Source organism: Raphanus sativus, chromosome 8, assembly GCF_000801105.2.
Source record: "Raphanus sativus cultivar WK10039 chromosome 8, ASM80110v3, whole genome shotgun sequence".
NCBI lineage: Eukaryota > Viridiplantae > Streptophyta > Magnoliopsida > Brassicales > Brassicaceae > Raphanus > Raphanus sativus.
In genome coordinates this window covers 3090512-3105464 of record NC_079518.1, presented here as the reverse complement: position 1 = coordinate 3105464, position 14953 = coordinate 3090512, and the positions used below count along the sequence as shown (strand labels likewise).

Here is a 14953-nt window from a genome sequence, read left to right as displayed (position 1 = left end):
CAATGACATGCGAGATTATATGTCACCGTTCACTCGTATTTACTGATGGAATAAAACAATGTCACCGCCTGTAACTCTAACGATAACCTCGCTAATCAGGACAAGAACATTATAGTATTAGACATAAAGCTTATACGATTTGTTCCTTCGTGTTGGTCCCGAAGAAAGAAAGAAAAAAAAGATCGTAATTCCGATTTTATCCTTCTAGAGAAAGAGAGAGAGACAAAGGTGAAGGCGTTTTCTTCTTCTTCTTCGTTCCTCCATTTTCTACGAAATCAATCATCGATCAAAAGTGGTTTCAATCGATGAGTCAAAACTATGGAATGGAAATGGAATGTGAATCGATGGATTTGGTGATATGGTGATGACGCGATCTTCTTCTCGGTGATTGAGATTTGGAAGCTCAGATTCTTTTTTTTTTTTGTTTTGTTTTCTCGAAGCTCGGAGTTTTTACTTTTATTTTTTAATAAGAAGAAACATGAACGGTGGTGGTGACGGTGGTGCTTCCTCGGCCGCTACTAGTGGTGGCCCTCCTCCGTCTCTAGAGTGGAGATTCTCTCAGGTCTTCGGCGAGCGAACCGCTGGAGAAGAAGTCCAGGAAGGTAATAATAAATACACTAATAATAGTTTGCGTTAGGGATATGAGTTTTAGATCCGGAGAGTATTTCAGGATTTGATTTGTGGTTTTGGATCTGATCTGCTGCTTAGTCTGTGTCATTGATTGAATCTCTCTGTGACTTTAGGTTCCTAAGTTTTTTTTTTGTTTTGTTTTAATTGCGCTGTTAGTAAGGTTTGTAGCAATGCCATAGCCATGGATTGGATACTGTTTCCACTGATTAGAATGCTTTCTCACCTCTGCAAAACAGCAGAGGAAAAAGCATATGAGTGTGGGAAGTGTCAATTGTTGTAAATTGAATTGAATTTTTTTTTTTTTTTAAATTGAGTTGGTTTAAAGTACTTCTCCTGGAGTATTATTAGTGCAACGAGGTGGTTTTCAGATGCACTTTCAATATGATACATATTTAGTCTGGTGTGGTGTCTCTCAACATTTTTTTTCATGTTATTGTACGAACTCTTCGAGCTGCAGTTTATGGTTTTTAATGTGTTCAGCTCCCTACAGTTTAGTCATTCATTATTTATGAAAATGATCTTGTTTGCATACTTTTTTTTGTTCCGCAGTTGACATTATTTCAGCCATTGAATTTGATAAAAGTGGAGACCATCTTGCAACTGGTGACCGTGGGGGCCGAGTGGTTCTTTTTGAAAGGACTGATAATAAAGATGTGCTGTTCCTTTTCTCTTCTGCAAGATTTCATTTTCACTTCAATCGTCTTTCAAAAAAAAAATGTTTTGCGCTCTAATGCATATTCTTGTGCGATGTTATTTTCCAGCATGGTGGGTCCAGGAGAGATGCTGAGCAGATGGACTACACAGTTAGGCATCCTGAGTTTCGATATAAAACAGAGTTTCAGAGTCATGAACCAGAGGTATACATTTACGAACCCATGTTCACCAGATTTCACTTCTGCATAGTTCTGTTGCTAGTGTAGTGATGTAAAATAATCTCGGTCTTCAATCGCTTTTCAGTTCGACTATCTCAAGAGTTTGGAAATAGAGGAGAAAATCAACAAAATCAGGTGGTGTCAGCCAGCAAATGGTGCATTGTTTCTGCTTTCCACAAATGATAAAACCATCAAATATTGGAAGGTAAGACATCTGGATTGGCTCTTTTATCTTGTTTGGAAATATTATAGGTGTTGCATCGCATGTGAAGGTGGTCTAGAAACTGTTGGTTATACTCTGTACTAAACAAAAAAAGATGAAGAGTTCTTAAACCCCCTCACTCATTTTTGATTGAACAGGTACAAGAGAAGAAGATCAAGAAAATTAGTGAAATGAATATTGATCCGTCGAAAACTCCAGGTCAACCAAGTTCAAGTAGCCCTCCTCTACTAGTTGCTAATGGAGTAGATGCCGATCCAGCACATGGCTACATGAGCAATTTTTCCTTCCCGCCAGGAGGGATCCCATCTCTGCGTTTGCCTGTGGTATGCAAATTTTTTTCCCCTTTTTTGGTGTCAAATGAAGTTTTTTAGTTTCAGAATTTTTGAAAACAACGTTCATATAGATATCCATTAGCTTTTCTCCAGTAAAAAGAGTTGATCTAGTAAATCTATTTGATTGCTTTGTACTTTTTGAGACTGGAAGATGTGCATATTTTCTTACTACTCGAGTTGTGAAATGTAGGGAGTTTACTACTTGTCCATCCTTCCTTTTGTTTGTAACTAAAGCTCAGTACCAAATTTGTGACATGTATTAGTCATTTGATACTTGTCTTGGAATAATGGGTCGTTCTATATTTAGGTGACTAGCCTGGAGACGAGCCTTGTGGCTAGATGCCGAAGAGTGTATGCACATGCTCATGATTACCATATTAATTCAATCTCAAATAGCAGGTATTCCTTTCCCTAAGTTCGATATATATATTTATAACCACATTTCGACTGTCTTTCTCCTTTTGATTTTCCTTTATATTACATGTTTTTGTTACGTCTTGTCGTGCTACCATTCTCATTATTGAGTTTAGTTGATATTAACTTTCACAACTTGTACATACATGCCTCACAGTGCATTGTTTTCTTTCATTACGATAATGTATGTTCCCCTATATTTTGAAGCGATGGAGAAACCTTCATTTCGGCTGACGATCTGCGCGTAAATCTCTGGAATTTGGAAATCAGCAACCAGAGCTTCAACATTGTCGATGTTAAGCCCACAAACATGGAGGACTTGACTGGTATGCTTTCTGTTCATGTTTTGCTAGAAGTTATGTTTTGTATTGTCTTAACATTGATGCATATGTTAACAACCTCCTTATTTTGAAGTTCTCTTCGTTTCACGTTTACTGTATAAGACATATGCTTGTTGAGCATATTTTTAAATACTACATGGTCTCTGCAGAGGTTATTACATCGGCTGAGTTCCATCCAATCCATTGTAATATGCTCGCATATAGCAGCTCAAAAGGCTCCATCCGTTTGATTGATATGCGGCAATCAGCTCTGTGCGATTCTCATACTAAATTGTAAGCTCTGTTCTCCTCATCCTTTTCGAGTCTTTCCATATGTAAGCTAACCTCATGTGAAATTCTAAGTAAACGAGATAGGAATAAGTAGGTTTGCTTCCCATGTTTCTCTCAACTTGTCACTAATGACTTGGAAGTGAAGACTATTAGGCTAAAAGTTTCAGACCACTGACCATTGTTACTTCATATCACAGATTTGAAGAACCGGAAGCACCTGGTTCGAGATCATTTTTCACAGAGATAATTGCCTCAATTTCAGATATTAAATTTTCAAAGGATGGGAGATACATACTTAGTCGCGATTACATGACCCTCAAGGTTTGAAAATCATCTGATTCCCTTGTGTATAGATTTTTTGTTTTTGGGCCAATGTAGTGTGATCCTTTAGTGTTTCTGATATCTACACTTTCTGACGTTTCAGCTGTGGGACATAAACATGGATTCTGGCCCGGTTGCATCTTACCAGGTTCATGAACATCTGAGACCCAAGGTAAGCATTTCTCTCTGTAGGCACCTCTCGTTTGATGATTATGTCTTGAAAACTAACAATATTATGTTTTTACCCGGTTGCAGTTGTGCGATCTATATGAAAATGACTCCATCTTCGATAAGTTCGAGTGTTGTCTGAGTGGTGATGGACTGAGGGTAGCAACAGGCTCTTACAGGTTTGCTTGTCTTCTGGTCAATTCCAATACTATTCTTATCTTATATAAGAGATGAACAAATGACTAAACTTATTGTGCTTGAAACCAGCAATCTATTCCGTGTATTTGGAGCTTCTAAAGGAAGTACTGAAGCTGCAACTTTGGAAGCTAGCAAAAACCCGATGAGGTAAACCGAAAGACATAGAACCTTGATAGTTTAAACCCCAAGTCATAGAAGTTTATATATTGACGACTTGTAAATTTTTTTGCATCGATGGTTTATATTAGGAGGCAAATCCAGACACCTGCAAGACCTTCCAGAGCTATTAGCAGCATGACACGTATGGTTAGACGAGGTTAGTTGGTGGTAGTTAACACAAGACTTATTCCAGCTTTTACTGTTTTTTTTTCTTCTGGAGTGAAAAATTGTGTGATTGGACGCAGGATCAGAGAGTCCAGGAGCAGAGGCGAATGGGAACGGATATGACTTCACAAATAAGTTGCTGCATATGGCTTGGCACCCAACAGAGAACTCAATTGCTTGTGCAGCAGCAAACAGCTTGTACATGTATTATGCATGAACTGGAGAGAGAGATGGAAGAAGAAAAAAGAACATGGAACCAGCTTGCTCCAAATTTAACTTTCCTTTTCTCATTTTTTTTCAGACGCTCTCTCTTTCTCTCTCGCTTTCTTTTAACTACCAAAGTGATTATGTAACCAGAAAAAAAGGTGTAGTAGTAACAGAGTTATGCTGGGTCCAAGACCAAAGCCTGACCAGTCACTGCAACGAAGTTCATGGAAGAAGCAACAGTATATTAGACGGTAAAAAATGTTGGGTTGGGGAAGAAAAGAAGAATGAGACCTTTTTACCGTGAGGGTAATTTTCTCAAAATATCTGTCCTACTTAGGTTGTCTTTTTAGTTTCGGATCTATTGCACTTTTTTAAGAAGAAACAGCTTATGGTTAGTGGGATTTTCTTTTTTTTTTAGTATGAGACGATGGGAAGGGTTTGTGTTTCAAATTTGTTTATTGATTCTTTTGTCATATCTTTTTCTTCCTGAACACACCTTATGCTCTCTCTCTATGCCTCTTTTTCAATTGTATTTTCAGACACCCTGATGAGATTTTTACCGTTGCCCACAATAAAAAAAAAAGTTGTATCCTTGTATCTTATATATACTACAGTAGTTTTCTAAAGACGTGAGGAAGTGGAATAAACGGAAGAGTGTTTGCTGATAGCTTCTGATAAATTCCAGAATATAATGAATATTTAATATCCACATACAGTGTTGTGTTGTCATGTTAAGGCTTGGTGATCGGCTGAGATTGCTTTCAAATTTTAGAATATAATTAATTGAAGAAATCAAATTGATGAATATTTGAAAGATGTGGCCACCAAATAAAGATGATGATCCTAACCTTAACTCCAAGAATATTCCTTTTATCTTAGATTTGTCACTCAATATTCTCATCCCTACTCGCTAGTGCATTCTGATGAAATTCCCATCGTTAGTTATTTGCTAAATTCAATGTTTTATGGTTTAATCCTACCGATTCATAACTTTGTCGACAAAGCATGTGACCTAATCGATAAAGCCACCCACTAACCATGCAAAATTCTTGTTTCATTCAAAATTTGTATCAGTTTTATAAAATGGTTTTGCCTAAAAAGAACGTTATTTCGGAAAATATAAAATAAAATGTAAATGAGATTTTTCATCAAAAATAATTCATATATAAAAATGTAACCCCTCAATAATGAAATGTTATCCATATCAATCAAAGAAATGAAAAAACAAATATGCATTGTGTACACTTTTTTGGTTGAGTTCTGAAACATTTTGTAAAAATATTTCTTTCCTATTAATAAAACGAAATTTGAGAAACGGATTAATAAGTGGAATATTCTTTTGATCTCATTCTCGTGTCTTCTCATCTGCCTAAAATCCCACTTTAAACAAACTTTTAATAAGCCAAACTAAATTAAATAATATTAACACCCAACAAAATAAAACCAAGAGGCGTCAAACACCGTCGGATCAGCGCACCTAGTCAACATCTGACCTAAACCATCGTCAGATCCAACGGTTAATAAAAATAAGAACCAAATACCAATTCTTCTTAGCACATTACCGTCATAGTAATATTCCAATGGCATCTTCTGAGAAAATCCATATCCGTTTCTCTCTTCTCCACTTGTATATAAACCACATTCATCTTCTCCACATTCAATATAATAATCATACAGATACCTAACAAAGTTTAAGGTTTCTCACAAGAGTGTCTTTCTCTGTTTTGTCGGAAAAATGGCTGACAAGAACAACATTGTCATCGTATTCGATTTCGACAAGACGATCATCGACGTGGATAGTGATAACTGGGTCGTCGATGAGCTTGGCTTCACCGAGTTGTTCGAACAGCTTCTCCCCACAATGCCTTGGAACTCTCTCATGGTTTGTTCATCATCTAACTCTCTCCTCTGTTAGGGCATTTACCGTGTTGGTCAAGATTCTCGAAATTTAAGCGAAAACATATTTGCTTTTTCTACGTAACAGGATCGTATGATGAAAGAGCTTCATGATCACGGTAAAACCATTGAAGAAATCAAACAAGTCTTGAGAAGGATCCCTATTCATCCTCGTGTCATCCCTGCCATTAAGTCCGCTCATGCCTTAGGGTAAATCTAAATTTTAAAATTAATTAATTTAATTAGAGATTAAAATACACACAGTAATGATAATCAATTATGATCTTGGTTATATACTTATATTCCAGGTGCGAGCTGAGAATAGTGAGTGATGCCAACACGTTCTTCATCGAAACGATCGTTGAACATCTCGGGATTAGTGAGTATTTCTCAGAGATTAACACAAACCCTGGACATGTAGATGAACAAGGAAGGTTAAGAATCTCTCCTTACCATGACTTCACCAAATCTTCACATGGTTGCTCTCGTTGCCCTCCTAACATGTGCAAGGTACTCTTTACATGAACCTTTTGTTACTATCAACACATGTCATGTGCTGAATCTATATGGATGTACTTGTCTTTGTGTTTCTAATGTTATAACTAATATTTTTTTTTTTGTTATATAATTATAGAGTTTAATAATTGAGAGGATTCAAACTTCTTTTACTAAAGAAGGAAAGAAGATGAAGATGGTATATCTAGGAGATGGTGCTGGTGATTACTGTCCGAGTCTTCGACTCAAAGGTGAAGATTACATGATGCCAAGGAAGAATTTCCCGGTTTGGGATTTGATTAGTCAAAATCCCACCTTGGTTAAGGCTACGGTTAGAGATTGGACCGATGGTGAAGCTATGGAGAGGATATTAATGGGAATTATCAACGAGATTATATCATCGGAAGAAGAGGAGGAGGAGAAAGAGAAGGTGTTGATGAGCTCTGATCATCGCAAGATATCTGTTGGGATTGTTCATGAACCTTTGTTGCCTCTTTCTCTTCCGGTTCCTCTACATCTAGTCAAGTGATCATTGATGAAGAGAACAAAGAATCTAAGACGTTTTTTTTTTGTTTTGAAATATATAATGTTACTCTTCATGCAATCGAGAGAAAATGTATAAGATAAGATACCTAAAGTTGATTATAGTGGTTCATGCACGTAAATGCAAGTATTTTTCTTTTCACTGGCCTTGCTTCGGAATCTTAACATAACCATTTAGTTATATATTGATCATGTTGGAGATTATATCATTCTTTAAGCCTAGAACACATAACGGAGTTAGTTATATTTTATACTACCAAATTACAGAGCCTAAAAATGTTTAAAGGATGGAGAAATCTTGAACTGATGAGAAGAAAATAATATATAGAAATATCAAAGATGAAGGTTATGGAACATTATAAAATTAAGATAAAGATAATTTCGAAGTTCAAAAAAAAAATTATCTAGAGAAATGTATAAAGATTTGAGAATACTCTGAGAATAGTGAATGAATGTTAATTAGGAAGAAAATAACAATGGTATTTTGATAGCGATGATGATTTTGATGATAAGAGATTTTCGCAATGAACTCTCGGCGGAGACAGTCGGAGTTGGTGAGGCGGTGGCTGGTTCTCTGTATGTTTGACGCGTGGCTTTACACGTGCAGGTTGATTTGAGAGATAAGCTGAGCTGTTGCACTCATCTGGGTTGTATCTTGGGCCTTGTTTTATTATAAACTTGTATCTGCTTGTACTAAAATTGGCTTTAGAGCCTTTTAATGAAATTATCAGTCGACAAAAAAAAAAAAGAAGAGATTTTCGCAATGAGAAGTTTTGGGTTAGAGATAATCGAGTGAGTGAGGGAGTGTGACACCGAGCAAAATAGTATATGTTTGGTTTGTTGTTCTAAGCCTATGATTTATTTCGATTGGTTAGGGTCCGGTTACGCTCAACCGAGAGTGTAAGTAAAAAGTTTTTAACTGTTTTTTTAACCAGTGTAAAACTCTCGATAAACCCTAAACCCAAAAGAGCTTTTTCACGGCGTTAGTATAATTGTTCCTCCTACGAAAAGAAAAAAAAAACACCGTCGTCTTGTTCGATTTCACAGCGCCTCTCCTCGAAACCCTAGTTTCGGCGGCAATCATCAATCGACTCTCAGCTTCGCCTGTAATCTCAGATGGCTCCAACAAAGTCCAACGTACTGTCGAAGAGGCACAAACCACATGAGAAATTCGATAAGAAACGAGATACGAAGAAGGCTAAACTTGCTGAGAAGGCGGTTCCAACAGAGGAGGATCTAGGTAATGTTTTTTAGCTCTTGCAAGTAGCTCTATATCGTTGTCAACAACTCAAAATCAACTATTCTGGGGGTATTGTAGATTCGTCTGAAGAAGAAGACACTATTGAGGAAGAACCAGAAGCAGTGGTTTACAGAAAACCGACAACGTACGATAATTTGCTGGCGTCTCTCGGTTCGTCTAACAAAGCTGTTGCTGATATGAACAAAAGAAGGTACCTTTTTATCGAATCTTAAGCTGTTTGGTTGATTTGTTACTCTTTGTAACTGTGTTTATATGTCATGTCTTTAGGTGAATTTGCATTTTGAACTTTTTCAGTTTTACTTTGGTAAAATTTTATCCTTTTAAAATCATTTTAACAGGCAGAGAGAGGAGGAAGGCAAAAGTGACACAGAAGGAGAGGAAGATGAGGAAGAGGATGATGACAGTGGGTCTGAGGATCAAATCTCTACAGACGAAGAGAATGATGAGATTCAAGGTAACTTTTCTTTGAAAGTTATTGTTGGTTTCTCTCATTTATGCCCACTTGTGACGAGGTTTTGGATATAGTCCTGTAAACTTGAATATTGTTTCAACTCACTTTTAGTTTTCTCATCTCTGGCAAATTGATCTCAATCATACTTCTTTGTCTTGTTAAATAAAGGAGACGATCAGGAAAGTCTCGGAGGTCTTACTGACAACACAGAGAAGGAGAACGATGATAATCATAGCAAGGAAGAAGATTCTGACGATTATGAAACTGATGAGGAGCTTGATTTGAATACCAATGGCCAACCTTTAGTAGATGCTTCTTCATCTACTAGGTATATTTAATTTTAGATTGTGGCTTCTCTAAAAGTTTCTTACAGTTTGTCCTGCTTGTTTAATCCAGTGCAGTTTTAAAATTCATGCATGTGTTGTTTTTGTTCAGTGCATTTAGTGAGCACCTTAGTCACACATTATCAAGTGAACAAGTGAAAACCTTACCCGAAGGCAAGTGGAAATTTAAATGGGAAGCACCGGCCATTGACATGCCAAATTGCAAGTGGAAAGGAACTAGACAAAATTTCTTCGATGTATGTGTTCACAGAAATATATGGTTGCAATATTCGCCTTCCAAACTTGGGAATTATCAGTAACATTAAAAACTTAATTTTTGCAGGGTGTTCAGAGTGATGCACCTTATGACCTCAAGCCGAAGTTATTCAAGCACTGGCTTCAACTATACCAGAAATCTGGTGGAAAAGATTTTGACTCATCTAAAAGAAGAAGATTCTTCTCCATCTGTACGTATTATATTTTAACATTTATAATGTATCTCGTTCATGTTTATTTTATGGCTCTGTCGTTGATCATAGTATTTTCTTTTGTAGGCAACAGCTACCTGGATATTTTGCATTCTAACAAGAGACCCTTTTACAATAAAGGCCGTGAAGAAGACTCAAGTGCCATGGACGCTTATCTTATGCATTCTGTGCGTGCATACTCGTATTCCTTTTTCTTAAGATCATTTTATTGAGGTTTTCTGTTACTTTTCAATCCACGTCACATTTCTCCAAGTTTTATTGAAGTCATTTTGTCTTTATGCAGTTGAATCACATTTTTAAAACGAGAGATCTTGTGAAGAAGAATGAGAGTAAAATTGCAAAGCATCGAGAGACGTCTGAACAAGAAATTCTTTCTGATGATGGATTTCTTGACCAAGGATTTACTCGTCCAAAGGTGACCCCTTCTCGTTTCCTTCTGCAGTTGCTTTGTGTGTAAATATGTCTGTTGCTCGTATTTGACAGTTGGCCTTACGATTCTTGTATATCCAGGTTTTGATTCTACTACCGATGAGGAGTATTGCCTTTCGCGTTGTCAAGAGACTCATACAACTAACTCCAGAGGCTCAAAGGGTACATAAATTTATGAAATTCAGTCATTTAATTTTTAATTGGCATCTGCTTTGTGACTGCGTTTCCTTATTCTGTGATACTTGACTTGACTTCTCACACGGATGAGTCATATAATGTAGAAAAAAAGGTTGCTCCGCGTTGATATTGTCTCGGTTGCTGATTATGTCTTGAGCTGCTATTGTTCTCTTCAAATACTATTCATTGCTTTCAGGTTAAGGTAGAACATCTTGACCGGTTTAATGCCGAGTTCGGATGTGAAGACGAATCCGATGACGATGATGAGAAGACATCCAAAAATGGGAAATCGACAGCCCACAAGTCTTCAAAACCTTCTGATTGGCAAGCCCTTTTTGGTGAGAAGAACAGTGATGATGAGTTTATGCTAGGCATTAAGCATACTAGGTATTTCTTTTGCATACATCCTCTTCAAAATTGCAGTAAGTTCTTCTGCTTGTAAATAATTGCAGTTACCTGAGACTTGAATTCTACTGTCGCTTTCAGAAAGAGCATTAGGCTGTATGGTGATTTCTATTCCTCGGACATGATTATTGCTTCCCCTCTCAAGTTACATATGGTATCTACCCTTACCAATCTTTTTGTGAGATGATTTACTTGTGTAAATTTTCTTGATTCAGTCTCTTTATCAATTTTACTCTTTCTAGGCCATTGGTCAAGCAGAAGAAAACAAGGAAAGGGATGTCGATTATCTCTCCTCCATTGAGGTAATTTCGTTTATCATTGATTGAATGAGATACATTTAATAGATATCAGATGATTGATGCCAATATACTTTCAGTTACATAGTCTACTATTGTTTTATCTCTTAAACCTGGTCTATCACGGCCTGTAGTTGCAAATATTTGAAATTGTATTCTGTATCTCCTTATTAACTTATATTTCTTTAATTTACATGTGGATAGGTTTTGGTTATCGATCATGCAGACATAATATCTATGCAGGTTGGTTTTGTTGTAAATGTATAGACTTTGCGAAGATGGATTATTGTATCTTAATTTCTTATATTCTTTATTATAATGTTTCAGAATTGGTCGTTCCTTACTACAGTCGTCGACCACATAAATAGATTGCCATCAAAGCAGCATGGTACCAATGTCATGCGGATCCGGCCGTTGTATGTAGTTCTTCGACTTCAAGTTTTTCTATCTATTACGGTTTATGTGTGGTTGCAGAGCCCAACTCTGGCAGAATCTTAAACTATATCGTCCTATGTTTAGGTATTTGGATGGACAGGCACGGTTCTACCGACAGTCAATAATTCTAAGTTCCTATTTAACCCCAGGTATTGCTCTGCCCACTGCCTTCTTTCACATGTGGCTAAATTCTTCGTTTTTGCTATATTTTCATAAAATTCTGGAGTGTGGTGATTATTGAAGTTTCATAACTCTTACTAACCCAAAGAATATTTAATTTCAGAGATGAATGGTCTATTCAATCGCCAATGCTTGAACTATAAAGGAAAGGTAGGCATCCGTTTCTTAGCGTGTTTTCCATATATATATATATACATGCATTTCTGGTATGTTTTCGTTGCTAATGTTATGAGGGTATTAAATGATTGATGGATTGCTATAGGCTAAGATTACTACTCTGATTTGAATTGAATTATCAAGTCTTTTCCAAACCAAGACTCTAGATATTAGTTAATCTCTCTTTCAGTGTTAGCTTTGAATTAAAACTGTCCCATCACATTTATAGTTGAATTGATGCAGGTGAAGCTGGCGTGTGAATACAAAGGTGTTCTCGAGAAAGTGTTGCTCCCTGTCCGTCAGGTATAATCCCATCTTGCTTACACTTGAAAGTTCTGGACATCTTATCTCTTTAGTCTATGTTGCAGATTTATGAAAGATTTGATGCAGACTCCATGACCCAAGCAGACGATGCACGTCTTGAATATTTTACCAAAAAGGTAGTTTTGATTATTTGCTTAGTAACCTCATTTTCATGGATAAAATATTTGATATTTTTTTTGTTGTATTTCTGCTAAATGAATCTTTGCTGATTCTTTTCTTTTTTTTGTTCAGATATTCCCGAAGATCAAAGATTCTTTTCAGGTACTCCCTTCATTCAGAGGCTGTTTGCCATACAAAAAAAAAATAGAATGAACAACAATACAGTTGCTCAGAATAAAAACCTTGTTGCTATCACTTAAGTTTGAGAGCCTGATTGTCGTATTTTAATCCTGTTTCTAGGGAGGAGTAATGATCTTTATCCCTTCTTACTTCGATTTCGTAAGGCTCAGAAACTATCTGAAGTCGCAGAATGCCTCTTTCTGTCTTCTTGGAGAGTAAGACCATTTCCTTCCTTGTACCAAAGTTTGCTGTTTCATTGCTATCTAGATTTCTTTCATCGGTTGGTAGCGTAATCCTTACTCTTGTTTTCAGCTACACAAAGAATGCAGACATATCCCGTGCACGAGAATGGTTTTTCGCAGGGAGCCGGAAGATCATGCTTTACACTGAGAGGGCATACTTCTATCGGAGATACAAGGTTTTTTCCCCTTCTTCTTAATATGTATTGTAATCTCTGATTAGGTTCTATGATACAAACACAGTTCTGATCAATGTCGGCTTATGGTTTTTCAGATCCGTGGCATAAAGAACTTGATATTCTACTCTCTTCCGGAGCGGAAGGAGTTTTACCCTGAGGTAAGAGCATCTTAATCGAACTAGTTGCAACACAACTCTTATCAGGAGAAAGACAGTCGGATGCTCATCATTGTAGCTTTAACTGCAGATTGTGAACATGCTTGATGAAGGATCGTATGACATGATGTCCACTGCACTTTTTTCTCGTTTTGATCTGCTTAAGGTACTTACACAATTCTCATTTTCAATCCTGTGATGGTTCTTACACACTTGAGAGTCATACTTAGCCATTTTGTATCCACTCCATAACAACGCTTAGAGGTCTATCACAGAGAAAGTTTATGTAGTCTGGTTCTGTCTTTTCTTAAGTAAAACTCTTAACTGGTTTGCTTTCATCAGTTTCTTAGATATAAAGTGTTTTTTTTTTAACTCTAGTTAGAGTTAGCTGCTACTCTCAGTAGCAGTAATGTGATGAGCGAGTTGTAATGGAAGTATTGTGATGTTATTTGCAGATGGAAAGGATCGTAGGGACTGCTTCCGCAAAAAGAATGATCAGTTCTGATAAGAGCATCTTTGCTTTCTGTTAAGGAGTCGAGAATGTTCAAGCATCCCAAGCCTCTTTTTTTTTGTTTTTTTTGGTTCCATTAGAAATTCAAATGGTGATCCCAATTTAGTATAAACACAAATGTTGCTATTTATTTTGTTGATCTCAAACTCCCCAGTTTTGTATGGTCAGATATACAGTGAGCCGATTTAAACCAGTTTTCATAATCAATATTGCCTCCTTTTTCATATAAACTTAAATGGTTGAAGTAATAATCTTGGCAATTATTTTTTTTAACTTGAAATATATACCTTTTGATGAAGTATTAAAGGTGAAATTAAACAACTAATCACCCTCAAGATGTTAAAAATCTAAAACGCCATGACTTATCTATAAGCCTTCAAGAAAAACAGATACCAAGGTTCGGTTAGGAGATTAGTAGCTCCTTTTATTTGTTGTCTCAACAGGGCAGCATTGTGGCGTCCAATCTACGAGAGCCATATTAACTATCTTCAAAGCTTCCCAATATCTTTGCAGGGATGCCAAAATGCCTTGCACAACTACAAGAGCAATCTCAATAGTCATGACAAACATAAAGTAGGATGGCATCAAAGAATCATTTGTAAAAGCAACGATATAGATTCCAACTACATCCACAAACCGGAAATACAGTTTTCCTCATCTCCTCCCACCAGGACCGGAAGCAAATTGCTTAATTACTTATATGAGATTGTTTCCCTCTAACGTCAAATGAGATTGTTTATTGCATTAGCTTATGAATCCAGCAAGGGTTTCGTGGTGTAGTCGGTTATCACGTCAGTCTAACACACTGAAGGTCTCCAGTTCGAACCTGGACGAAGCCATCGTTTTATTTTCTCTTTAAACACCATTTTCGACCATTTTTGACTTGTTTTGCATTAACTTATCAATTATATAAAGGTTTCGTGGTGTAGTCGGTTATCACGTCAGTCTAACACACTGAAGGTCTCCAGTTCGAACCAGGACGAAGCCATCATTTTATTTTTTTACTTAAACATTACGAAAATAATCAAATTTCGTATTATTAACAAAAGGTAATCGCCGTTGCCGGAGATCGAACCCGGGTCACCCGCGTGACAGGCGGGAATACTTACCACTATAGTACAACGACCTTGTTAATTACACAAAGGTTTCGTGGTGTAGTCGTTTATCACGTCAGTCTAACACACTGAAGGTCTCCAGTTCGAACCTGGACGAAGCCATCATTTTATTTTTTTACTTGAACATTACGAAAATAATCAAATTTCGTATTATTAACAAAAGGTAATCGCCGTTGCCGGGGATCGCACCCGGGTCACCCGCGTGACAGGCGGGAATACTTACCACTATACTACAACGACCTTGTTGTTTGCTAAGTAGACTTGATTCTTATTTTCAAAACAGTAAGAGTTTCTCTGTATTAATCTGAGAATCAGG

General features: G+C 36.8%; 3 protein-coding genes and 3 non-coding genes across 6 annotated transcripts; all 6 read left to right on the top strand.

Annotated features, from left to right (window-relative positions):
• The first annotated feature begins 145 nt into the window (after nt 1-145).
• On the top strand, nt 146-4891 carry LOC108819563 (serine/threonine protein phosphatase 2A 55 kDa regulatory subunit B beta isoform). The gene is made up of 14 exons (XM_018592625.2): nt 146-602; nt 1180-1283; nt 1392-1487; nt 1588-1707; nt 1863-2048; nt 2365-2456; nt 2679-2797; nt 2962-3085; nt 3280-3403; nt 3507-3575; nt 3659-3750; nt 3839-3916; nt 4018-4085; nt 4174-4891. The coding sequence occupies exons 1-14, from the start codon at nt 479-481 to the stop codon at nt 4308-4310; spliced, it is 1533 nt and encodes a 510-aa protein (XP_018448127.1). The 5' UTR covers nt 146-478; the 3' UTR covers nt 4311-4891.
• Nucleotides 4892-5945: 1054 nt separating this feature from the next.
• LOC130498383 (inorganic pyrophosphatase 2-like) lies at nt 5946-7333 on the top strand. The gene is made up of 4 exons (XM_056991713.1): nt 5946-6182; nt 6285-6406; nt 6505-6706; nt 6831-7333. The coding sequence occupies exons 1-4, from the start codon at nt 6036-6038 to the stop codon at nt 7218-7220; spliced, it is 861 nt and encodes a 286-aa protein (XP_056847693.1). The 5' UTR covers nt 5946-6035; the 3' UTR covers nt 7221-7333.
• Nucleotides 7334-8139: 806 nt separating this feature from the next.
• LOC108820978 (protein NUCLEOLAR FACTOR 1) lies at nt 8140-13729 on the top strand. The gene is made up of 24 exons (XM_018594023.2): nt 8140-8474; nt 8553-8685; nt 8834-8949; nt 9115-9274; nt 9382-9526; nt 9613-9736; nt 9824-9924; nt 10041-10172; nt 10268-10348; nt 10560-10750; nt 10850-10922; nt 11011-11070; nt 11269-11307; nt 11392-11480; nt 11584-11648; nt 11783-11829; nt 12079-12138; nt 12204-12275; nt 12391-12420; nt 12559-12653; nt 12751-12856; nt 12952-13014; nt 13103-13177; nt 13467-13729. The coding sequence occupies exons 1-24, from the start codon at nt 8351-8353 to the stop codon at nt 13539-13541; spliced, it is 2256 nt and encodes a 751-aa protein (XP_018449525.1). The 5' UTR covers nt 8140-8350; the 3' UTR covers nt 13542-13729.
• Nucleotides 13730-14287: 558 nt separating this feature from the next.
• On the top strand, nt 14288-14361 carry TRNAV-AAC (transfer RNA valine (anticodon AAC)). The gene has a single exon. It is a non-coding gene; the product is annotated as a tRNA-Val (tRNA).
• Nucleotides 14362-14436: 75 nt separating this feature from the next.
• On the top strand, nt 14437-14510 carry TRNAV-AAC (transfer RNA valine (anticodon AAC)). Its single transcript has one exon. It is a non-coding gene; the product is annotated as a tRNA-Val (tRNA).
• Nucleotides 14511-14665: 155 nt separating this feature from the next.
• On the top strand, nt 14666-14739 carry TRNAV-AAC (transfer RNA valine (anticodon AAC)). Its single transcript has one exon. It is a non-coding gene; the product is annotated as a tRNA-Val (tRNA).
• Nucleotides 14740-14953: the final 214 nt, after the last annotated feature.